This window comes from Typha angustifolia, chromosome 12, assembly GCF_048772165.1.
Source record: "Typha angustifolia cultivar Huaian chromosome 12, ASM4877216v1, whole genome shotgun sequence".
Lineage (NCBI taxonomy): Eukaryota > Viridiplantae > Streptophyta > Magnoliopsida > Poales > Typhaceae > Typha > Typha angustifolia.
Window position 1 is genome coordinate 9327818 of NC_133250.1, and position 24637 is coordinate 9352454.

The window sequence follows — 24637 nt, forward strand, 5'->3', positions numbered from 1 at the left end:
CCATCAGAGTAACTAATATTTATATCTCGCCGTCAAATTTCCAATAACGTTGCCTTAGCTCCGGTCATCTCCCTCACTCCATCCTCCTCCTCCCCCTCCTCCTCACCTTTCTAGTGTTTTGCTTCGATCGCACCCGATCCCGTATCCATGAACCCCGGCGGCATCTCCGTCGGGGGAGGCGGTAGCCACCTCTTCTCCGTAGATCCTCTCGAGCGGCACGCCGCCAAGGGCCATGGGATCATCACATCAATGGCCGCGGGAAACGACGTCATCCTCATCGGGACCAGCAAGGGCTGGGTCATCCGCCACGATTTCGGCCTCGGCGACTCCCAAGGTCCTTTTCTCTCTGCCTTTCCTCATTTCTTCTCTCTTTCTCATAGCTAATTGATTGCAGATCTCGATTTCTCTGGCGGAAGGGGAGGAGACCAGCCGGTGCACCGCGTCTTCGTCGACCCCGGAGGCAGCCACTGCATCGCCACCGTCCTTCACCCCGGTGGCGCCGAGACGTACTACATGCACGCAAAGTGGCCGCGGCCGAGGGTTCTTGGTCGCCTCAAGGGATTGGTCGTCAATGCCATTGCTTGGAATCGGCAGTTGATCACCGAAGGTGTGTGCCTTTTCTTTCCTTTTTCTTTTTCATCTCTGGATTGAAGTCTTGATCCTTGTTTAATTTGAGGATGAGGAATTGCAGTGTCCACGAAGGAAGTGATTCTCGGCACAGAGAATGGGCAAATGTTTGAGATGGCAGTCGACGAGGTGGACAAGAGAGAGAAGTATGTGAAACAATTGTTTGATCTGACGGAGCTCCGGGAAGCCATCATGGGCCTTCAGGTATTCAATATTTTCTCTGTACCCCGCTTGTATCCGCTGTTGTAGTCATGCAATAATGTTTTCTTTTTTATTCAGATGGAGACAGCTTCTATTGGCAATGCTACACGGTATTATGTGATGGCCGTAACACCAACTCGGCTGTACTCTTTCACCGGCATTGGTTCCTTGGAAGTAAGCAGTTACATTTTACAGTGTTTTGCATAATCTTGTGGTTGAGTTCATAATTTCATCAATTGCTAGTTCTTTTTGTGTTCAAATGGTTGTTTTCACTAAAGTGGATGATCTTTTAACTCTTGCAACTTTTAATTGCCATGGAAGGATCTAATAGTATCATTATGCCATCTTAGTTAAAAACAAATGGTAGTCTTTGTAGAAGATGCATATATGTCATGATATTTTTAACCTATTTTAAAAGTACATATGTTAATTCTATGAAAAATGTGGAACTTTCATAGTGTTATCAGGTGATATTCACGGAAGAGAAAATTTTAGGTCTGATTTTTGGTTCCTCTATATGACTTTTTTAGAGTTGTTAGTGCTGACTAAAGAATGGAAAAAAGAAACTAATTCCCTGACATACTAAAAGTGGGAATGCAATTATGCAGGCAGTAGGACTTATGCAGTTATGCTTATCATCAGTTCATGACAATTGGATTCAGCACTAAGAATGCAATAAAGATATGAAACCTTTTTTTTTCAAAAAGAAGAAAGATGTGGACATTTTACCATTTTGTTCTAGTTTAAATAAAATTTAGATATGGTGGTGTAATATTACTCATTTAGTTTTGATGTGTTAAATTTGCTCTTTGCAGACTATGTTTACTAGTTATTCAGACCGCACAGTACATTTTATGGAGCTTCCAGGTGACATACCTAATAGGTATGTGCAACTTTGTGCGTATCCTTTTTGTGCTAGAATTAGAGGTGTGAATTGTTCAAAATTGCCAGTTTTTCCAAGTCCTTTGCCAATAAGTTTTGGGAACTTTACTTAATTCCTGTACATTTTACATGCTTTAGGGTGGTAACCATTGTGTGTTGGTGAAGATATTAATGTGCACGTGATGTGTAAGCTTTGGCTTGGAAAACATAGAGTGCAGTGCTGCGTCCAACTGATAACACTTATGATACCAACACATAAACAGTGATTGAAAAACACAGATTGTTGAAACTAGATGGGTCTGTAATATCATTTAGCTAAGAATTCTTAAAATTTAGATTTTGTGAGTTGACATTGTGATACCACTTAGGATGGATACTGGCAAAAGAAAAAAAAGATCATACTAATGTAACATAAACTTCATAGGTTTAGTAATATTTTTAAATAGATAATTTGTTCAGTATGTTTTTGCTACTTCTTTTCCTTTCTTTTGATAACTTCAGCTTTTGGTTTTTTTGATGGTGTTATGGTATCTAACTAGCTTTCATCTGCTCATCCGAGGTAAGAATCATCTATTGTTCTTGTTCTTTTTTTATTCAAATACTGGACACAAGTTAAGCTTCGTGAACTTACTTATTTTCTTGGTTCCCATCATATATTAAACTATCCGGCACCTTCACTTTAATTAGGTTCACATCTTGTTAGATCCAGTTCCTTGGACACTTTGGGTTCATAAGGGTGCGGAAGCAAACTCATGACTTCTCTTCTAGTGGACCTCGTAGCATGCAGCAGAGGTGTGAACTGTCTTTACATGTGGCTATGATTGGATGGAGTGAAGAATATAAAGGAGGAAAGAAGGAAGGAGAGAAAACAAGTATAGAAGAATTAAAAAGTTTGAGAACTAAGTCACTAACTGCTCTGATAATAAGATCGATGTGAACTTCTTTCATCCCACAGGACATTTTGGGTTGAAGGAAGGGCTTTAACAAAACAAATAAAGGTTTAATTGGTACAACTTACAAGTATGCCTTATTATTTCCTTATTTTCTTTGCAAATAACGGGTTACCGGGCTTGTTAACTAGTTAATCATATATCATACTCTTATTTTTTCTCCTTTTAGTAATCACTATACTTATTGTTCTATTATTTGTATAACCTTGAAAAACAAAATTCATGATTGAGAATTATTGGAATTACCATTGATTTGTCTTTCATGATATGCAGTGAATTGCATTTCTTTATCAAGCAGAGAAGGGCCAAACATTTTGCTTGGCTTTCAGGAGCTGGAATTTATTTTGGTGAATTAAATTTTGGAGCTCAACATAGGTATATCATCCTTCTAGGATCTTTGGCTCATCTTATCTGGTTAGAAATATAAAAAGTGTTATTCTGAGTAGTGGTTACCTCATGGTGTTCAACTATTCATTTTACAGCACCCAAGTATTGTATATCTTTTATGTAGTCCTATATTAATTTTAATAGATTTTTGATATATTGTCATTTTTTCCTACTTAAAATCTATCTGAGTAGTTCTACAAATGGGGATGAAAATTTTGTGGAGAACAAGGGTTTCTTGGATTATTCAAAATTGGGTGAACCTGGTGAAGATGTTAAACCAAAGTCATTTGCAGTCTCAGAATTTCATTTCCTTCTTCTAATCGGCGACAAAGTTAAGGTACAGATTCCTATTGAAATTGGTTATCATTGATGTCTTATTTTGTCATGTTGGTTTTTAATTATTAGTATCTCTGTCATTATATTGTTGGTTGGATTTAACTGTGAAACAACCTACATTACTTTGTGCTAAAGCAATAATGCTAGCAAATGATGGTCGAAACTCATAAAATGCTGCATTTTTTGGTTAAGTTGATCAAATTTTAGAAGTATAGTATGGTGAATATCTGGCATCACTAGCTTAGCCATCAAACTATCTGGAAGAGAAAGTTACAGATTTATAGTGATTGAAACTATGACATCTCCAGCTTTATGTTCTACACTCAACACATAAACTACTTAATCTCTGGACAGCAAGCAAATTAAGTTCATTATAGTCTTGACTGGGAGGACCAAAATATGAAAGCTACGGTTAGTTTTTGCAAGGCCTCATGGCAGTTAAAGTCAAGCATCACCAAACCTTTGGCACAGGTCGTCTCCATTACCTCTTGCATAGCATGATATAGCAACCACAAAATGTTGCCTCTGCAATGGATTGTTCATGCAAAGGATGTCTGAGGAGATGATCCTGGGTTTTGCGGACTGCAATACCCTTTTCCACGTGCTGGTTTTGCAAATGCACCACATACATCGCTTAGCATAGGGTCTACAGACTGACACAACTATCCTACTTTCTTAGTTTTAATAGCAAAACATGCTTTAATATCACATGCAGAAGGTACTTCTCTTCTAAACTTGTGTTCATTTTCTTAATTATTTGTCACCTTTGATTTGCATGATTTCTTGTAACAAGCTGGAGAAAAGTTTCATATAGGATGTTTCCATTTAACTTTGAGGCCATATCAACAGTATTGAAAAGTTCTGACTAATGGCTGTTTATGCAGATATTTTTTTTTCCAATCAATTAGTACTGAATACAGATAATAGTATTTGTAAAGCAAATAGTTGACCATATCTCTTGGCATCCCTGAGAACTATTTAAGCCTCATTTGCAGGTTGTTAACAGAATTAGTCAGCAAACTATAGAGGAGCTGACATTTGATCATACATCAGAATCTTCGAAAGGAATCATTGCATTGTGCAGTGATGCCACTGCTGGATTGTTTTATGCTTATGATGAAAACTCTATATTTCAGGTTTGATTTTCTCATTAGTCACCTTACACTCTACCTGCTTGAATGCTTGGTCTCAAGTCACAATACAAACCTTTCTTAATGTTTACTCGCAATTATATTCTATCTGCCTAAAGATGTATCATTGATATTATTTATAAATAGGTTTCTGTCCATGACGAGGGTCAAGACATGTGGCAAGTTTACCTTGATTTAAAGGAATATGCAGCTGCCTTATCCCATTGTCGAAATCCTTTCCAGAGAGACCAAGTATATCTTCTACAGGTAATTGATGTATTATAATAATATGTTTAATATAGTGTACATCCAGGTAGCTCCACTCTTGTATAAATGATAATAATTTTTACTCATGCTTTTGTAGTTTCTGGGATGACTTATGAGGTTCATTCTTGTTTTTCTCTGGTTTCACTATTTTACTGAAAAGTAAATATCAAAGTTTCATTGCAGGCTGATGCAGCTTTTTCTGTCAAAGACTATTATAGAGCAGCATCCTTCTATGCGAAGGTGAGATCTTTGTACCTAAATTAATGCTACCATCTTGACGAACACCAAGTTGTGTGATATTTCTGCACATTATTTCTTCTTCTTTTTTTGGAAGAAAATATAAAAGGGTTTAGTGGTTTACCTTCCAATTAGCTATCAGCAGTTCTGATTTACTTCTGGGTATAGAAGGGTGAGAAATCTAGATCAATGCTTTTTTGAAAGAGTTCAAGCAAGGTGATATCTTGCTGTATCTGTCGTGTAAGTCATATTCAAATCTAAAGTGTCAAATTTTAAAGTTTGCACTCATCAGATGATAAAAGTTTTTAAACCAGTTTCAGCTTATTGTCTTGTCTAAATGCACATAAAAGAAATTGTAGTCGAACTTCCGGTCTCTTCTTGACTGCCATCTAAATAATTTCCACACTCCAAGTCGCCAACTACATTCTTTTATTAATATAATCTTTTGATTTAGTTTCACATTTGATAAATTACGATTGAAAATGTTGCCGTAATTAAAACTGAACCTAGAGTTGAAGAATGGCCACTAGATGAAATGTTGGAGTACAATATCTTATGTGAAGAGTCTGCTTAGGTTAAATTTGAATCTGAGTAGAAGGCCAGCTCTATATTTTTCCTCAAATGCATATGAGGACTCTTTTGATGATATTTTACAACAGTTTCCTATGGAAATCTTAATTATCTTAGATAATATTTGCAAGCACCTGCACCAGCAATATTAGGGTGGTCAAAGCATCTGTGTGCATATGTATTCTGGCAATATAAACAATGAAAGTAGCATATAATTTAGATTTCATATTATTATTCAATATTTACTAGTATTAAATGGATAAATGGGTAAACAACCAAATGATATATGGAGAGACATCCTCATCAAAGTCCTTAGTAAAATTCTGCCATACTTAACTGTTCCTATGCTTTGGTTTCTGGCTGTTTCACTGAAGCGAGATTATCATCAGAGATAATATCTGTTAGTTGGATTGAATTTGGAGAGGAAAAAGTAGACTCTATGGAGCAGAATAAAATGCTTTTAATCACCACTGTTGAAGAAGTGGGACTGATCATGTGTTTTTCTGCTTACTTCCAGATAAGCTATATGTTGTCATTTGAAGAGATCAGCTTAAAGTTTATAGCTGTGGGTGAGCAGGTAACATGATAGTCTTTTCTTTTATGCAGCAAATAGTTACTGAATGTGCTTTTCTGTAGATTTTCTTCCTGGAGATATTCTTTCGTACATGTTCTGTAATCAGTTTGAATTATTGTTTGAATGTAAAACATTTAATTTATTTATTTTTAATTAATTTTAACTCTGGTGAAAAGAAAGAAAAAAAAGAATAAAGAAAATCCATGTGTACATACTCAGTAGCTAGATTAGAATATCTATGCAAATTATACAAGTGACGAGTACCTCTGCCAATTGGTAATATGCATTTCAATTATGATTTTGTACAAATATGGGTCCTGTGTTGACCCCTCTAATAAGCTCTATAGTGCCTGAAAACTTTAAGCAATGCTAGAAATGTAAACTTCATCATCTTTTAAGCAATGCCTCAAATTTTCTAGCTGAACCCTTCTTGTGGGAGAATGCATGGATGGTAATTATGGCAACTGTATTTACATTTTTGTTAGTTAGCTTAATCCCTTTATTGATTTTTTTTGTTCAATCTCTAAAGACCAAGAAAATTCAAATGCGTTAAGGTCCTGTACTCTGGATTATTCTATCCCCTGATTGTACTTATTGTTCTTCATTCATTTCAGAATGTGCATATTTTCATTTAATCTCAAGTTTCCTGTATACAATGCAGGATGCTCTCAGGACATTCTTATTGCGGAAGCTTGATAATCTCACAAAGGATGATAAATCCCAGATAACAATGATCTCAACATGGGCAACTGAACTGTACTTGGACAAGGTTTCACTTCTTGTCTTTTTTACGACGTGATACTCACACCTGGCACATTATCTAAATTACTTTCACAAAGTAACTGGTTGTTAGACTTGAAATGGTTGCTTGCTATCTATCATGTGCACTGTGCCGAAGAAAATATTAACCATAGCTTTCTCATAGCTTATGTAGTACTAGAAAATAGTGGCAAAAGGGATGAGTGGCATGCTCTTAACTAAAAACTGTATTTTGAAATGTTGGAAAAATTAACTAAAATCCAAGATAATGGTAGAAAGAACGTAGATCCAAAGTGCGATCAGCACTGGGTGTATGACACATGATATTTTCATGGTTTAGCATGCTTGTGTCACTCTCCAGGATGCCATCATAAGTGTTCTTGGAAGTTGGAACTACGGAATGTTGTTCCATCATCCCATGAATTGACAAGGCATTGTGCCTAAACTTCACCAATTATAGTTGTGCCACAAAACCTTTACCTTCATGTTCATTGTCCTCTCATTCTCACCAATGCATCTAGATTTTTTTTCTGTGGTGCATCAGTACATATTTCATTTCTACTTCATGTTGCCTGTCATTGTTGAGCTTTTTCTACTGGTTAATCATTATAATATGGCTAATTGCCTAAGCTTTCCTATCTTAGAAGCCTATGATTTTTGTGTTGCAATTGCTTAGTATTTTCAGTTGTTTTTATATGACACTGTTGATCTTCTGCAAGGAAGAATTATGTTACCAAAACTTTCTTATAGGTAGGAATAAACACAATTCATTGAAGACCAAACATTTGAGTTATTTGGATCAGCTTGACTAGCCAGATTGGCTGCTTCAAATCCAATGCAGCTGAAAGTTTCTATTGGATTGATCTGACTAATCACCCTTCTTTTCCTTCAAAAGTTCCCATCTATTAAGAGATTCTTTAATTCTGGAGAAGAAAAATAGAAGTATGCAGTGGGAGTGCTTAGCCAATACAGGCCTATGTTGCACTAATTTCCAGTCCTGACATGCTGAGTCGTTGGATGTAGCTTGCTGATGCATCTTATTCCATCCTTTTGTAGATTAATCGCCTTTTATTGGAAGACGATGCGGGAATGATTGGTAATGCATTGTCAGGAAATAACAGGTCAGAGTACCACTCAATTGTAATGGAATTTCGAGCCTTTCTGAGTGACAGCAAGGATGTATTGGATGAGGCAACAACAATGAGATTATTAGAGAGGTAACTTCATTTATCAATATAGAACCAGAAGAAACATCATTATTTACAAGGTTCAATGGGCTTTGACTTTTGAGTTGGTTTAATTGTTCACAGTTTGATCCTGATTTATGTCAAATGCTATCTGTCAAGTAAATGCGTATTTCATGGACTCTACTGTCTAATGTATTTTACATTCCATCTGTTAGGTATCATCATAAGAATCATTTGTACTCTACATCAGAAGATATGCCAAATATTATCTGTCAAGTAAATGCCGTATGGTCAAATGTCTTCAATAGCTTATGGCAATGCAGCAAACTTGTGGCTTTGATTTTATTTGACATGTCATTTGTCAGTTATCATATTAAGAATCATTTGTATTCTACGTGCATAGAATTCCAGAGATAATAGATGGCCTACTGTATTTAGATGAACTATGAAGTACACCATTCCATGACCTATTGTGGATTTGTGGTATTGCAGACTTCTCTACCACACTATCTATCAGTATATCCATCTGGGCTCATTGGTTAGAATGACGTAATTCACTTGCTGTGGTTAAAGTTTGTTAGACTATGTATTCCATATTCTGGTTGGGATTCTCTGTGAACTGAGATTTTATAATTTTCTGGTTGGATTCCTTAGAAAATTGAGACTGATTTAGTTTGAAGATATCAAGTATTTCCTAGAATGTGAATATTTTACCATTTATACAATCTCCGTAATGTTTCAGTGGTGGGTGATGCACTCTTTGTCTCTGTGCTTATGACCTCTCAAAATTTCCTAAGCTGGCAATCTAACCTCACAAAATAGTTTAAATTTTCTCTTTTAACCAAGCACATATTAGGTTTTGGTGGAGAGCAGTCGAGACCATCTATTAAATTTGGACAGGACCTGGGATTGGCCCATTCTCGATGAATACCGAATTTTTCATGGACCTAGAAGAGGTGATTTCATGAGGAGGAAGCCAAGATTAGGGTTTTGGCCATTTGAGTAATTTAATGAAATATTGCACTAAGCAACCAGATGGAGTTTGGTTGAATGTTTTCTAGTATGGATCTTGGGGTGATTTGTGTTGGATTCCAGGGCGGTGGCATATTTACCTAATCATCTTTTGCTTATGTAGCCAATTCTACATTTGCTACAGGGGTCTTTGCTTCTCAAAATAGTTCTCTTCTATAGTAGATTTTGTTATGCTACTTTTGTTAGGAACCTCCTCTTTGTTGGAATTCTTAATTGTGGGTTGTGTTGTACACTTGTACGGCATGTTGCTGTACTTGTGGATGGTCATTTCTTGGGGGTCTAACCTTAACATAGTGTTACAACACCTTAATGGAACGTTACATTAGGCAATGCATGTGAATACACCACTTACTAAAATACCCATGCACTAGTTAATGCTGATGTTCCTCATCTTTCCAGCCAGTCACTAGTAAGGTTGAGATGGGTAAAATCTTTGTCTATGTTAGAATATAGAAGATAAAAATTATTATTCTTTAATTACTTAAGCTTTTAAAGTACTTTGTGAGTTAGCATAATACTAGAATAGGAAGTTCTGAACTCATGTCCTACTATGCCTTTCTTATCAATTAAACTGAAATAGACCACCTATTTAAATTAAGTCCACTTCTTAGGCTTATCAAAAATGTTTTAGGCCAAGAATGAGTGGAAGTTTTAGAATATGAAAGATAAAAAACCACTGCCCTCTACCAGCTTAGGCTTTAGAAGTAAACGGATCTATATCCTTGCAGCTTTTGGAGAAATCCAAACACTGAAATTGGTAATCTAATGACCTGTTGTCTTATACAATGACCCTATAAGGAATATATTTAACTCTGTAATTTCATTTGCAATTAAATTTTGTTATCCTCTAGTTGGATTGATAGAGGCACAAAATTTCCTTACCTCTTTCAAAACTCTTGTAGCTATGGGAGAGTCGATGAGCTGGTCTATTTTGCTGGTCTGAAGGAGCAATATGAAATAGTTATTCACCATTTTATTCAGGTATGGCATTATTTGCTATCATGCAATCTCTTGCTTGATTTATTTGTCAATTACATAATTCTAGATATGTAGAAAGGAAGGTATATAAGCAATTCAATAAAGAAAATATGTTCTGTTGTTCTAAAATGTTACTTGAGTCTCAAAATGCCTATGGAAATGCACTTGTACTTTTTTTAAAGTCAAAATTGCAAAAATGAGTCTCTGGTTAATCTTTTCTGAACTGATAAGGTAGTGCTTTATGTTTCATTAATGATGCAATAGGATAAGCTTTTTTGAAACAATGAGATAAATGTTAGGAACATGGTGCATATTGAGCTGGATAGATGGAACATAATAATGCTTTCTTATTTCTTTTTTAACATAATAATGTTTTCTTTTTTCTTTTTCTTTTTTGAGTGGCTTTAGCAAGGAGAAGCAAAGAAAGCTTTAGAGGTGCTTCAGCGACCTAATGTCTCTGTAGATCTTCAGGTACAAAATTTTAGTCCTAGTGATCTAATTTGTTATTTCTTGTAGCAGGTGAGAGAAACTAATTTGTTTGTCTGCCTTACTTTTACTTTTAGTGAACTTTCATATTTTATACTTATCTCATCTTGTTTTAAAATTTTATTTTTGCAGTATAAATTTGCCCCTGATTTGATTGTGCTTGATGCTTATGAGACTGTTGAGTCATGGATGATAGCGAGAAACAAGTTGAACCCAAGGAAACTTATACCAGCAATGATGCGTTATGCAAGTGAACCACGTGCTAAGTATGCATAATTTGAAATTTTTGCCCAATTTGTTTTTCCTCTATTAGAATGTAGATAATGTATTTTACCATTCTCTCTTAGGTTATGCTTTTTGGACAATATGGTTATTTTACATGTTAATGGGCATCTTACACTGTGAAATCCTCTTCTTTTTTTTTTTGAAACGTGGATTTTTAAAAAAGTTCTGGATTCAAATCTTGACACCTTGATCCATCATTTTCATCAGAATCAAAACAAAGTTGAATTTAACACTACTAATTTCTTGACTGGTCCTCTGTTGTTCTTTTTTGTCCACAAGACTATACATTTCTTAATATTGTCTTTAAGCTCTGATCTAATCTGGGATCCTCTTAAAGTTGGGAAAGATCTCTTATTTTACCCTTTATTATTGTGACGCAACCCCTATAATATTATTTAACACTTCATGACGAATTCTTTTGTCGATATTGAATCACATTGTTTTATGATCTTTTCTACTTATTGATTGGACGGAATTTTCAAATCTTTGGAAAATCAAAATTGACTGACTACCCAGGCACAAATAAATAAAATGCTATACTAATCAACTGAAACCATAACTGAATTTGACTTAAAATACTAGAATCACCATAGGTTTAGTTGAGCCAATAGAATCACAGTTAGATCTGATTGAACAGTTAGACCCAGTTAAGCCAATAGAACCACAAATGGATCTAACTGAAAAAAAGTAAAAAACCAACATTTGGTTCAATAAATCTTTGGTTCCCATTAGAGTGGTACTGTTTTTTTTTTCCTTCTCAAGCTGCCAATTGTAAAGACTTGGTTTTTTCTTAATCGTCTTTAAAAAAAACTTAATATTATCTCTCAACTTGTGGTTACAGGAATGAGACACATGAGGTTGTCAAGTACCTGGAGTTCAGTGTTAAAGAATTGCACAATGAGGATCCTGGAGTGCACAATTTGCTGCTTTCCTTGTATGCCAAGCAGGTGTGTCTTGTCATTAACTTTGTTATCTCATTGTAGTTTGTTGTTTCTTATTATTTATATCTTTTAGGACTTATAGTTTTGAAGCTAAATTTTTTTTTTCTAACCTCTATACCTTCGTTGACCTTTTCATTTTGGCCTTTTGTGCTAATATTCTGAACAAATCTGAAGATCATCTACTGTGAATTTTCTGGAAAAATATTTTCACAAGCTATTTGACAAACATAACATTGGCAATTATCTCATTTTATATAAAATGAGATTAAGAATGCAATAATTCTGGTTGTTCGTTTTTCCAAGAAATAGTAAGCAAGAATCTCTTTCTACATCAGACCTCTGGTATCCTAAGAATACTCACAAGAAGGTAATACTGGTGTATTACCTAAGAATCAGCACCAGAGTCTTGCAGAAAAACAGGTTCCTAGATAATTGCCAGATTTAACAAGAATAGCCTCAAGAAGGTAATCCTGGTGTATGAAATCAGCACTTCAGGAATTATTAAGAAAAATGTTCCTCAAAGAGCTCCAAATCTGAGTATATGCTTTTGTTTTACAAGATTCACATACTTGTTTGTTACAATATTTCAGTCTTTTAGGCAATAAAAAACATAGCGGTAAGTCTGGTCTGACCTCAGCACATGAATTGCATCTTAAATGCTCAATTGCTGCAAGGCTTCTGATATTCATTTAGCATTTTTTTTAAATATTTTCTATACAGTGCTTATAAGCAAGTTTTATACAATGCATAACTTTTGTATCTATAAGCTCCTCACTATCTCACTGTATTGAACTGTATAATCCATAGATTAATAGCCATTTTTACAGTCATAAAAACTTTTTAATTCTTTTATGGCCCATATCACAATACATGTCTTGAACAGTTTTTGGATTTTTGCCAAATGATTGAGTGGTTTCTGAAACTTATGTTCTTTTCTCATGAGATAAAATCAGGATGATGAGAAGCAACTCTTAAAATTTTTGGATACCAAGATTGGTAGAGGGCGAACAAATGGCCCTGATTTCTTTTATGATCCCAAATATGCATTGCGGTTGTGTCTCAAGGAGAAACGAATGCGTGCTTGTGTTTCTATTTACAGTATGATGTCCATGCATGAAGAAGCTGTGGCTCTTGCATTGCAGGTAAAATCTATTAAAATTCCATGTAATTTCCTTATGCTAGTTTTCTCTGTTAGCTTTAGTTAGCTACTTGCTACCCATAAATTAGTTTGCACATTGCAGTTTACTGCTTCATTAGTTCTGGAATGTGAAGCGTGATATTTATGGTGAATTTACTATAAGGGTATCTGTATTTGTTTGTCTGATGTAAGTTTTGAACTAAGTCTATATAGTTTGTTCAGATATCAAGCTGATACTTTGTCTGTCTTCCTTTGTTGCCTGTTTGGTCACCTTGTTCATAATCAGATTGGTTCATGATTATGCATCTAAAGTTATCTTCATTCAGTAGCTCCATCTTTATACTTGATAACACTGGGTTCATTGGTTCAAGACTTGTTGTGGTACTGTAAAACCAAAATAATCTAGTTTGGAATAAGAAATATGCTATTACGAGGAATGACAAGGTATGGGCTTATATGCTTCAGGTGAGGAAATCTCGGGATCCCTTTCTCTGCCTCCAAGTTTCTCTTTTACTCTAGCACAATAAGGTGAATGAGATATAGAGAGAGAAGAGAGAACCAATTAAAAAGGGAGAACTTTGAATTGCCAAAAACGTAAGAAGGCAGAGGGAGAAGGGAGACATATAGGTGGAATCCTCCATCACAATCATTGCCATTGAACTTTCAGAAGAAGTTGCATAGTTTCTGATTTTTCAATCCTATAGAAAGAGAGAAATAATTGATATGCATAATCACATATCAAACTGATCTAGATCTTTACAAACCCAATTTGTCACTATATTGAGACTCTTGATGATAAAAGTATACTTTTGTAGTAAATCTTCTTTTATAATCAACTAAGGCCAAATATTCTCAGAATTGAGTAGGATATTTTGAAAAATGATGTGATTTTCAGCTAAAATTAGACTGAAATCCATTGAAAAGAGAAAATACTAAAAATTTATTATACATCATATACAATTACATTTTCCACCATCTTTGCCAGGCATTCCTGATAAAATCTGGCTTCCGTTTGAGATAAGTCCTCAAAGTTGATAAGATCTGAAGAGTCATGAATCATTTTAGCGGCCAAATAAGGGGCCTAGTTTTAATTTGTAACCTCACTCGGAGGATATGAAGTTTTTTCATTTTAAGCTATTTGACCAAAGATCAATTCAATCTAGATGAAGAGTGTGGTCAATGACTTCTATAGGCCAATGTAGAATATTTGTCTCCATGAGAGATTCAGGCAAAGAGTCACATAAACAAATTCCCATGTAAATAATTTGTTTTCAGCATGATAAAAAATGTTTTGAAGAAGGAATCAGAGGTTTATACGACTTTCTACTCTTGATGTTCTTCACTGATGAGCTGATGAATCTTCAACGATAATATCACTCCAGGTTCCCTTGTAAATTGGTGTGTAATTTGATCTTCTCATTATACATTTTTGTTGCTCACTGCAGATGTCTGAGTTGAGGCTTCTGACCACACCACCATAAATTCAGTTGTAGAATGCATTATGAAATACCACTAACAACCCAAATAAGAGTTATAGAAACTATACTTGATACGAATGCGAATTTTGGTCAAGAATTTATGCCATGGTCACTGTATTTTCACTAGGTAGACTTAGAACTTGCCAAGGCAGAAGCAGATAAGGTCGAAGATGATGAAGACCTAAGGAAGAAGCTCTGGCTTATGGTCGCAAAGCATGTCATTGAGCAAGAGAAAGGAGACAAGGATGAGAACATTCGGAAAGCAATTGCATTGCTGACAGAAACCAACCTCCTGAAGATTGAGGACATTTTGCCATTCTTCCCAGATTTTGTGCTGATTGATGACTTCCAAGTAAGATTCCTAAACAATATTTCAAGTATTCCATTGAATCATTTTGTTGCCTCTTTAGATATTTATCTGACATTTTCTTGTTAAAGATTGTGGCCTTCCTCTTTACATATTTTGGAATTTGGACACCATAATCTCTTTTCCAGAGTGAATTCTGTTGCTATAAAATGCTTTCCCTTTTTGCATGGTTGTATCTTTGTAGTCTGGTATTGTCATTTACTATTTTCTCTTAAATTTCTCTGAAGAGCAACTTTCATCTAGATCTAGATGTAAAAGTTATCTTGTTAGAATAGCCGTCATCAATTCCAGCTTTCTAGCAGAGTGAAATGACACATCTTTTGAGGGGAATGGATTTTTTTTTTCTTTTTGACTTTTTGAATTGCTTTTCCAACAGAATGCCACATCGACTATGCTTATAAGTTATAACAGTGTTTCTCTGTCACATGAAATAGCCTCTGATGACCTCTATTGTTGAATATACTTAGATGATTCTTACAACAGACCGCTAGTTGAGTACAAATCATATTCTTGATATTGTTGTTTCTTTCTTTATATTTTCTTTGTACAGATTTTCTCCTTTCAAAGGTTTGACCAGATTATATTGTGGCTCAATCTCAGTTGTAAATTCGGTATTTGCAGTTATAGTCATCTCTGCAAAGACTTATGCTAGGAATTCTCTGATACAGGAAGAAATCTGCAAATCACTGAAGGATTACAAAAATCGGATCGAGCAACTCATAGGAGAGATGAATGATGCTACTCAAGGAGCTGAAAATATTAGGAGTGATATCAATGCCCTTGCTCAGAGATTTGCTTTTATTGGTAGTAACGAAGACTGCGGGGTATAGTCCGTAACATCTTTAGCTGTTGGGCTTACATTTATAGGACATTACTTCCTCTTCTTACCTGCACCACTTTTTTTTTTGTTTATAGATCATTAGTCTGTATGCTAATCATAGGCCAAATAAAAGGCCTAACCCTCGCTAAAATACACACACACACACACACATAGGGAGACTATAAACTTTATACTAAAATTTGAAAAGTGTTTTAACACCTTTCAAGCCATTGGTTTTGCTTTGGGATTGTGAAGAATATATCCAAGGTGGAGAGAGAAAATACTCTCTAACTTTTTTCACTTTGAGATGGCATTTATCTTATCTCAAGGTGTACTTAAATGGCAACAAGAGTATTTAAACTTTTGCCAAAGTCTTTTTTCATTTATGTTTTCTAGAACATCTTCCAGAATTAATTCTTTGTATTTTACTCCAATAAGTCAACCTTTTGCTTCATCATCAAGTTAACAAGTTGCATGTGCGACTGTTTACTACATACTGATTTCTGCCCTTCATCCCTGAGATAACAGGTCTCAATGTGTGCTTAAATGGCAACAAGATTGTTAAAAATTTTGCCAGTCTCTTTTCATTTATGTTTTTTTATTACATCTTCCAGATTTAATGCTTTGCATCTCTTCAGTAAGTAAACCTTTTCCTTCATTATCAAGATAACGAGTTGCATAAATGCATGTGACTTTTTACTGTGTACTGATTTCTGCCCTTCATCCCTGAGATAATAGGTCTGTAAACGCAAAATATTAACTGCTGGAGGGCCCCAACATGTGGGAAGAAGTTATACATCAGTTGGGGATATGGCTCCACTCTACGTGTTTCCTTGTAGCCACGTTTTTCACACACAATGTTTGATTGCTCATGTTACTCGTTGCACAACCCCAACTCAAGTAAGTTACAACTGAACCCCATATAATGGTATTACTTCGCATTTTTTATGAGGCATTGTGGCATGTGTTCATAATCGATTTATCAAGAATAAATAGTGAAAATGTTCGATATTTCTGTAAGAGGCCTAATCAATTTCATGGGAATTCTCTTGCTGATTTTTCTTTGACCAGTACTTGGTAGTTGATACCGCTTTTAAAAAAATTTAAGGAAAGATCATAATGTTACTCAGTTTGTCTAGAAGCTCTTCTAAAATTGAGTTTAACTTATCTTACAAAATATATGAATATCTGAGATTTCTTTCAAGTGGATAGATTTCTTTTTCTTCATACAAAGTAAATATTGAGTGGTGCTTTTCATGAAGAAACCCCAGCTCATGTTTCTTGCATCCTTTTCTTGGTTTTAGTAAAAGTTTGAAAAGACATGTTGTTCTCAATGTTTGATATTTTATATTTAGTGGTCTCTACGCATTTCATATCTCTATCTAGAGGCACAATTTTGATAAATCCGAAAATCCTCATGATTTTCCTTTCTTGTATGCTATTCTAGTCCTTTTCTTTTTTGTTTATACTGACCCTCTGAAGTACAGAGTTGATTAACTTGCTCCTTTTTTAGTACTAAAATGCAGCTTTCACTCATTGCTTGTCTTCCAGAGTTTCCCAGTTCTAAATAATCTCCATGTCTTGTCTTCTGTTCTTTCTTTAGGACTAGGTGATGGGTTGTAAAAGGATCTTAATTACTACTACTTAGTTGTACCTCATTTTAAGTCATACCTTCTAGAATAATTATTTATACTTCTCTTTCAGACCACATGCAAGGTTAATTGGTATTTCTCAAATATCTTACTCTTTAATCTCTTTGCAATACCATTACAGGCTGCATATATACTAGACCTTCAGAAGCAGCTAAGCCTGATGGATGGAAGGTCAACAAAAGATTCAGGAGGCAATGCGATTGATGCTAACATCACACGAATGGCACCTGTCAAAACGGTCTGTATCATATGAACCCTGATGCATATTTACTGATGATTTTTGAGCTGATGCCTCCACATGATATATGGCAGATAAGGACACAGTTAGATGATGCTATAGCGAGCGAGTGTCCATTTTGTGGTGATCTGATGATGAGGGACATCGCATTACCTTTCATCCAGCCTGGAGAAGCTGAACTGATTGCCTCTTGGGAAGTCAAGCCACAAGTTGCTACTCAGAAAATTCTTCCAATGACCCCTTTCTACTGATGACTGGATCTGTCTAATATTTGTCATAGATGTGGTCCAGTACGGAACCTTCCAATGTATATCACATCCCTTTTTTTTTTTTGGTGATATAGCTTGTACAATGTGAGCATTTAGTGCAGATATATTGGGATAGGCTGCTCTTCAATTTGTATTTATTACAAGAATGTGTTGGCTTGTATGGTAATGGTTTTTATTTACAGAATGCGATTTTGGCCCCTTTTTTCCCTGTAAAAATATTGTATCACTTTTGGTTCCTATGACTTATTGAGCATCTTTTGACAGTGTTTGGACTTTGGATTGATGGTTTTAGGAAAGGTCCTGCAGTTTCCAGAAACCAAGACACGGATATTGTTTATTTTTTAAATAACTTTGAGATGTTATGTCTCCTGCTAAGTTGCCAGTTCAATCTATATAAGAACATTTTTTACCTTGATCGAAATATGATTCAAACAATTAAGAGAAGGAAAAAAAAAACGTTCATGATTTAAGATAGTTCATTATTATTATTTCTCTTTGATAAAATCTCTCCTAATTCTAAACATTAAGCAAAACTGCTGTCTGTATAATATTGCTCATATGCCAATATGTGCAATAACAAATTCATGTTAGAATTTAGGAAGTTTGTAGTACTCTTGTAACCTTTTAGTATGTCTAGATATTCACTGAAAGGTAAATTTCAAATTACCCTATGGTTATGTCTAAAATTAAACAATACTCTTAAATTTTTATGTGTATTACTTTGCTCTAATATGTTTTATATTAATATAAAACTATTAATTCTTTCATTCAAACTTAAGGGAGAAAAAGTCAATTACTGTAATACCCTTATAATGTACATAATTCTATTCTTTGAACAAAGATGATTGAAAATTTTCATTCTATGATCATATATTCAAGGAGGTAAGATTTAAAACTCCAAGAGGCAAATAAACTCGAGGTATGTTCTCTTAGTATGTTAACAAAAGAAGTCTGTGTAAGTTGTTATTAGGTTGCCTATTAAACTGCTTTCATAAACTCTTGGGCGAAGCCCTCGTCTATCTTTGTCTCGGGTGCGCGCTTCAATCTTTGGTTTTATCTTTCGTTTCACAAGCGAGATAGAAAAGAAAAAAATCGCGACTTCGGAGCCGTCAATAGGTTAATCCTAGTCCCTGTTTTGCAAGACATTTTTGTTTTGTTGTTTCGATATTTATCATGATAAATTGTCGATGCTCTCCACCTGTTTGTATAAATGCCTAAGCATGTTGGGAGCCTCATTTTGTGGCTGAGATGTTGGGTTATCTATCTGTAGCTTGATTTGTGAATCTTTTAGGTGCTGTGCGACGGCTGAGAATTTCTGTTATATAGTCAGGCTTGTTGAAATCATTAGTTGGAACTAAGAACTTAGTGGCACTTGCCTCTAATTAGGAAGTGTATTTGCTATTTAGATGTTGTATAAACTGCTACATTCTAGGAGAATAACTTTGTACATCACTTTTTGCAAGTAAGGAAATTGAGATTAGGGATTGGTGGATGGATTGGGTACTCGAGATGTGCTTAAGTTCTCAAATTTAGTGGTTGAAGATGTTTAATATACACCTCCTTGGGTATGGTAGGGGTAGAGCATAGACTGCATGATATGAAAGATTTTCATGACCTATTTTTTTATGATGCATACTTAGCCGTGTGGAAAAGTTTCTGGCAAACCCTATGCAGCTGACACTTAAGACCTAGGAATAGAATTCATAACCAAAGGAACTTATATGTCATTATTTAACCCCATGAATTTTACGCATTAATGTTGCTAACAGAATGAGATGAAACCCAACATGTTGATTGGCATTCTCATTTCTTTCAACTCTTGGAAAACTTTAGCTTTTTCAAAGAAACAACCATGGGAAGTGACTTCTGGTTTGCGATACTTAATGTAAGCATTTCTTCTAATGTTTTTCAGACTCCTATTAGAGCTTTGCCACTTCAAATAAACTTGTCTTAGAATGAAACCTTGCATTCTTACACCTAATAATTGTTATTCAAGATATCTATATTTTGGCAGATAAGGTTTGCTTAAAATTTAATGGAAGCCAAATTTTTCCGGTTCCTTAAAATTGTTGGAGTTGGATTTAAAGCACGAACTGAAGCCGAAGGCCGTCAACTGTTTCTGAAGCTGGGTTACAGCCATGAGGTGGAATTTGCTGTCCCTCCTGCTCTGCGCGTCTTCTGTTTCAAACCCAATGTAATTTGCTGCACTGGAATAGACAAGGAAAGAGTACACCAGTTTGCTGGTGCTGTCCGAAGCTGTAAACCTCCAGAGGTTTACAAAGGCAAAGGGATAATGTACCTTGATGAAGTTGTGAAGAAAAAGCAAGGAAAGAAATCGAAGTGATAAGAGGAACAAGTTGTTCTCATTTTAATTCTGCTATCGGAGAATTGACTGATTTAAGGACGGAATAACTGGTGAATAAGAACTTCTTATCGGTGAGTTTGAGTTATTGTTGGCAGATTATCGTCCACTTATTCCTGTGATTTTTAAGTTTAAGATGCTTTCACTGCTAGAGAGTAAATAAGTTGGCACCATCTATTTACTCAGTTTGTGAACAATGAAACAATTGACATGATGATTCTGCATTTGTAGTTTTTAATTGCATTAGAGCTTTTGTTCTTGTTAGGTCGAGGTTTTTATTGATAGTGATGCTCAATTGGCAGGAACAAACATTCTAAATTCTTTTTCAAAAAAAAGTTCATTAGATATTTTAGCATGATTTGGTGGCAGAGCTAGGATTTTTGTCAAAAGGGCAAAATTATCGTCACAAGCAAGAATTTTTTTTTCAAAACTATATCTAATGTGTAGAGTAGAGTTTTTTTCCTATGAAAATTAAATGTTCGTCTCTTCTTATATATTTGGATGATAGTAAAGTATCCCTAATCTAGAATCACACAAAACATTTTTCCTATGTTAATTTCTCTCAAAGTATATTTCTAGAGTTGCGCTGACCCTAGATTTGCTAGGGTTTCGGCCGCCTCTTTCTCCTCTCTAGAAGAGGATTTTCTTTTGCCGCTAGTGATCTCCTCTCTGCTCTCTTAACCCAAGTAGCTAGGATGAGGAAATCCTTAATCCAGAGTCACACAAGACATTTCCCTATTTTTAATTTCTCGTAAAGTATAGTTTTGGACTTCTAGACCTTAGCTCTACTAGGGTTTTGGCAGCTTCTTTCTACCCTTTAGAAGAGGGTTTTCCTTCACTGCTGGCAATCTCCTCATCTCCCTCTCCTAGCCACCTTAAATCTTCTCACTATGCCTAAAATCAAGTATTTTTTTTTTCAAATTTTCTTTTCTTAGGTTTTGTTGCTGTGTTACATGTTGTAGGTTTATGATGTTGGGTTTACTATGGTCCTGATGGATTCGTAGGTTTTTATACTTATATCTTCCTCCAAATTTCTTCCTGTGTTTTCTGCGGTGCTACCAATGATAGTCAAAAGGAAGGCTTGCTAGTTACTACTTCCTTCTCTTTTAACTTTATATGAGTGCTTTGTATGTACTGTTACTTGCTTGATACTTTGCTTCATTAGATTTGTGTTCAACCAAGTATAACATTGACGTACCTCCCATACTATTCTCATGCATTTAATCAGTCTATAGACTTTTTTTCTCCAAACAAAAAAAAAAAGAATCTAATTTCTCTACCCATGGCTACGTCCCTTGTGTGACTTCAAAACTCTTCAACACAATAATCTATTGTAACAGGAATAAAGATCCTTGCATCCTAAAAGTAGAAACTGTAGAAGAACCTCAGGAACAGAAATGGGCTATAAAATTAGGACAACAAACACCCGAATCTCTTATAAGATAAGCTGATCACAATGCACCCAATATAGCAAAGAAACCGTTGTCCTATCTTTTTTCCCATCAGAAGATAGAAAAAAAAACGAAGCTCTTCAAATCCAAAACGGTTAAAAGTAGGAGGCAGGAAGCTGTTCCTTCCTAACTGCCAGCAATTATCATCCAACGATGGATTGTTTATCCAGCTTAGCTATTCACCTCGACAACTCTTCTATATAATAAACACCACCCTCAAGAGCTCCTCCCAGCTCCGGCTCTCCTCCCTCTCTCTCTCTCTCTCTCCCTATCTCCATTGGATTCCCTTCTCTTTTTGTTTGCTTTTAACACTAGGGGAAAATCCTGTGATCCGATCCAATGGCGGGAGGCATAATTATGAACCAATCCGGCGGGAAGGAGTATCCCGGCAAGATGACCCTCTTCGTCTTCTTCGCCTGCCTCGTCGCCTCCTCCGGCGGTCTCATCTTCGGCTACGATATCGGCATTTCTGGTAACTTTTCCTAAGGTTGAAACTTAATTACCATATCACTTAAGTACAAACGTGAATATGAATCTGATATATTGACTGTCAGATATATTAGTATTCATTTCTTGAATCAAAAATGACGTGATACTAAAAATTAAATTAGAGATTATTTCGCAATTTTCAAAATATTTTAAACTATATTGACATATTTTTCTCAACCCAAATTTACATTAGTCTAAATTAAGATGTTTGAAAGAAAAACTCAATTCATATTCAACAAAACTTAGATATATACATATAGAATCAGATTAATATGATCCATTTTTATCCCCTAAGTAGACTCTAATTTGGTGTACTCGATCGATCGATTTAAGGCGGAGTTACGTCGATGGACTCGTTCTTGTCGAAGTTCTTCCCGTCGGTGTACAGAAAGGAGAAGGAGGTGGTGACCACCAACCAGTACTGCAAGTTCGACAGCCAGCTGCTGACGCTGTTCACGTCGTCCCTCTACTTGGCCGCGCTCATCGCCTCCTTCTTCGCCTCGGCGGTGACGAGGGTGTTCGGGAGGAAGTGGTCCATGTTCGCCGGCGGAATCACCTTCCTCGTCGGCGCCGCCATCAACGGCGCCGCGGAGAACGTCTTCATGCTCATCCTCGGCCGTATCCTCCTCGGTATCGGCGTCGGCTTCGCCAATCAGGTGATCATCAGCATCATATAAAATTAACAAAAGTTCTAGGGAAAGTTTCATATAACACCCTGAATTTTAGTTATTTTTTTATTTTGAAATTATTTGTAATTAGAAACCCTCCTTTATTTTTTCTCCCTAGGTATGTAAAATCCTTATATAGCTCAACAAGGATTGGTGTGAATTACAACTTTAGTAAAAGTTAGGGTGTTATTTAAAATATATATATATATAATTATACACCGTGTATTTTTGTTACGCAGTCTGTGCCGGTATACCTCTCCGAGATGGCACCGGCCAAGCTCCGTGGCATGCTCAACATTGGCTTCCAACTCATGATCACCATCGGAATCTTCGCCGCCAACCTCATCAACTACGGCACCTCCAAGATCGCCGGCGGGTGGGGTTGGCGCGTCAGCTTGGGCCTCGCCGCGGTCCCGGCCGCAATCATCACAGTGGGCTCCCTCATCCTCCCCGACACTCCCAACTCCCTCATCGAGCGCGGCCACGACGAGAAGGCGCAGACCATGCTCTCCAAGATCCGCGGCACCACCGACATCCGGGACGAGTACGACGACCTCGTGGCCGCCAGCGAGGAGTCGAAGACCGTCAAGCACCCGTGGAGGAACATAACGGAGAAGAAGTACAGGGCGCAGCTCACCATGGCCATCCTCATCCCCTTCTTCCAGCAGCTCACCGGGATCAACGTCATCATGTTCTACGCCCCCGTGCTATTCAAGACCATCGGATTTGCCGACGACGCGTCGCTCGTGTCCGCTGTCATCACTGGCCTTGTCAACATGTTCGCCACCTTCGTCTCCATCATCTCCGCCGACAAGGCCGGCCGGAGATTCCTCTTCCTACAAGGCGGCACACAAATGCTCATATGTCAGGTAAAAAAGATTAAAAAAAAAGAGTATTTTTAAATAATAGTATCTTTAAATTTTATCTCTTTCTTTTTTTTAGAAAAAGAAATAGTAAAATGGGTCGCACAACATAATTGAGGTGTATATTTGAAAATTGAGCAAAGCATACTACATTAATAGCAGTATTACGTACATTGGACGAAAGTGAGCACTTAGTTCTCGTGCAGATCATTGTGGGAACTTTGATCGGCATCCAGTTCGGAACCAGCGGCGTGGCTACCATCTCCAGGGGCTACGCCGTTTGCATCGTCTTCTTCATCTGCGTCTACGTGGCCGGCTTCGCGTGGTCGTGGGGCCCGCTCGGGTGGCTCGTCCCCAGCGAGATCTTCCCCCTGGAGATCCGGTCGGCCGGGCAGAGCATCAACGTCTCCGTCAACATGTTCTTCACCTTCGTCATCGGCCAGGCCTTCCTCACCCTGCTCTGCCACCTCAAGTTTGGGCTCTTCTACTTCTTTGGCGGCTGGGTGTTGATCATGACCGTCTTCATCGCCTTATTCCTGCCGGAGACCAAGAACGTGCCCATTGAGGAGATGGTCCTCGTGTGGAAGAGGCACTGGTTCTGGGGAAACTTCATAGCCAACGAGGATGTGCACGTTGGGGGGAACAAAGTTTAAGTTTGGGTTGTGGAGATTGGTTAATTTGAGAGTTGAGAGGCGCCACTCGCTTGTTGTTTGTAATATTATTTAAACAATGGACGATAAATAAGTCATATGGTATGTGCTTATCTTGCATTTAACTGGGTGGGTGAATCTAAAGGCTATCATTAGTCGGTTTTTGGGCCAGATAGGACTGGGACTCTGTTCATGATAAATTAATTATTTTTAATTGTTCGTAGAATTAATTTTTAGAAGAATTCATGTCAAATTACTTTTAATTGCTTGTTTTGCTTTAAAAAAACAATCATCTGTTAGGCGAGATCTAGACTGTACTTATCTAATAGAGCGCCGTCAGGATTGACTCGCATGAGATTGGTC

At 36.5% G+C, this 24637-nt stretch overlaps 3 protein-coding genes across 9 annotated transcripts; all 3 read left to right on the forward strand.

The window, feature by feature from the left end:
• The first annotated feature begins 54 nt into the window (after nt 1–54).
• On the forward strand, nt 55–18054 carry LOC140771924 (vacuolar sorting protein 18). The gene is made up of 23 exons (XM_073113763.1): nt 55–334; nt 395–607; nt 692–831; nt 907–1002; nt 1644–1711; nt 2934–3035; nt 3240–3384; nt 4379–4519; nt 4661–4780; nt 4964–5020; nt 6105–6164; nt 6823–6930; nt 7977–8137; nt 10042–10120; nt 10526–10588; nt 10736–10869; nt 11730–11835; nt 12783–12971; nt 14573–14797; nt 15481–15636; nt 16371–16532; nt 17406–17522; nt 17597–18054. The coding sequence occupies exons 1-23, from the start codon at nt 148–150 to the stop codon at nt 17771–17773; spliced, it is 3006 nt and encodes a 1001-aa protein (XP_072969864.1). The 5' UTR covers nt 55–147; the 3' UTR covers nt 17774–18054.
• A 584-nt stretch (nt 18055–18638) lies between these two features.
• On the forward strand, nt 18639–20417 carry LOC140772134 (large ribosomal subunit protein uL6m-like). Of its 7 annotated transcripts, none has more exons than XM_073114047.1 (3): nt 18651–18907; nt 19625–19676; nt 19806–20417. In XM_073114047.1, the coding sequence occupies exon 3, from the start codon at nt 19827–19829 to the stop codon at nt 20133–20135; it is 309 nt and encodes a 102-aa protein (XP_072970148.1). In that variant the 5' UTR covers nt 18651–18907; nt 19625–19676; nt 19806–19826; the 3' UTR covers nt 20136–20417. The 7 variants fall into 7 exon arrangements, with proteins under 7 accessions (XP_072970153.1, XP_072970148.1, XP_072970147.1 ...); XM_073114046.1 differs by having other exon boundaries at nt 19561–19676; nt 19806–20416; XM_073114050.1 differs by having other exon boundaries at nt 18681–18710; nt 19561–19676; nt 19806–20416.
• Nucleotides 20418–21700: 1283 nt separating this feature from the next.
• LOC140772315 (sugar transport protein MST6-like) lies at nt 21701–24434 on the forward strand. Its single transcript, XM_073114317.1, has 4 exons — nt 21701–22076; nt 22427–22749; nt 23001–23630; nt 23831–24434. Exons 1-4 carry the CDS (start codon nt 21944–21946, stop codon nt 24275–24277), a joined length of 1533 nt encoding a protein of 510 aa, XP_072970418.1. The 5' UTR covers nt 21701–21943; the 3' UTR covers nt 24278–24434.
• Nucleotides 24435–24637: the final 203 nt, after the last annotated feature.

What these genes read in the sequence shown, in the direction of transcription:
- LOC140772315 (XM_073114317.1), top strand. Translation starts at nt 21,944, where the DNA reads ATGGCGGGAGGCATAATTATGAACCAATCCGGCGGGAAGGAGTATCCC. An exon ending in GCGTCGGCTTCGCCAATCAG is followed by an intron (nt 22,750 to 23,000) that starts GTGATCATCAGC and finishes TTTGTTACGCAG; the next exon opens with TCTGTGCCGGTATACCTCTC. An exon ending in CACAAATGCTCATATGTCAG is followed by an intron (nt 23,631 to 23,830) that starts GTAAAAAAGATT and finishes GTTCTCGTGCAG; the next exon opens with ATCATTGTGGGAACTTTGAT.
- LOC140771924 (XM_073113763.1), top strand. Translation starts at nt 148, where the DNA reads ATGAACCCCGGCGGCATCTCCGTCGGGGGAGGCGGTAGCCACCTCTTC. An exon ending in GCAAGTGAACCACGTGCTAA is followed by an intron (nt 10,870 to 11,729) that starts GTATGCATAATT and finishes TTGTGGTTACAG; the next exon opens with GAATGAGACACATGAGGTTG. An exon ending in GTAGTAACGAAGACTGCGGG is followed by an intron (nt 15,637 to 16,370) that starts GTATAGTCCGTA and finishes CTGAGATAATAG; the next exon opens with GTCTGTAAACGCAAAATATT.
- LOC140772134 (XM_073114052.1), top strand. Translation starts at nt 19,827, where the DNA reads ATGGAAGCCAAATTTTTCCGGTTCCTTAAAATTGTTGGAGTTGGATTT.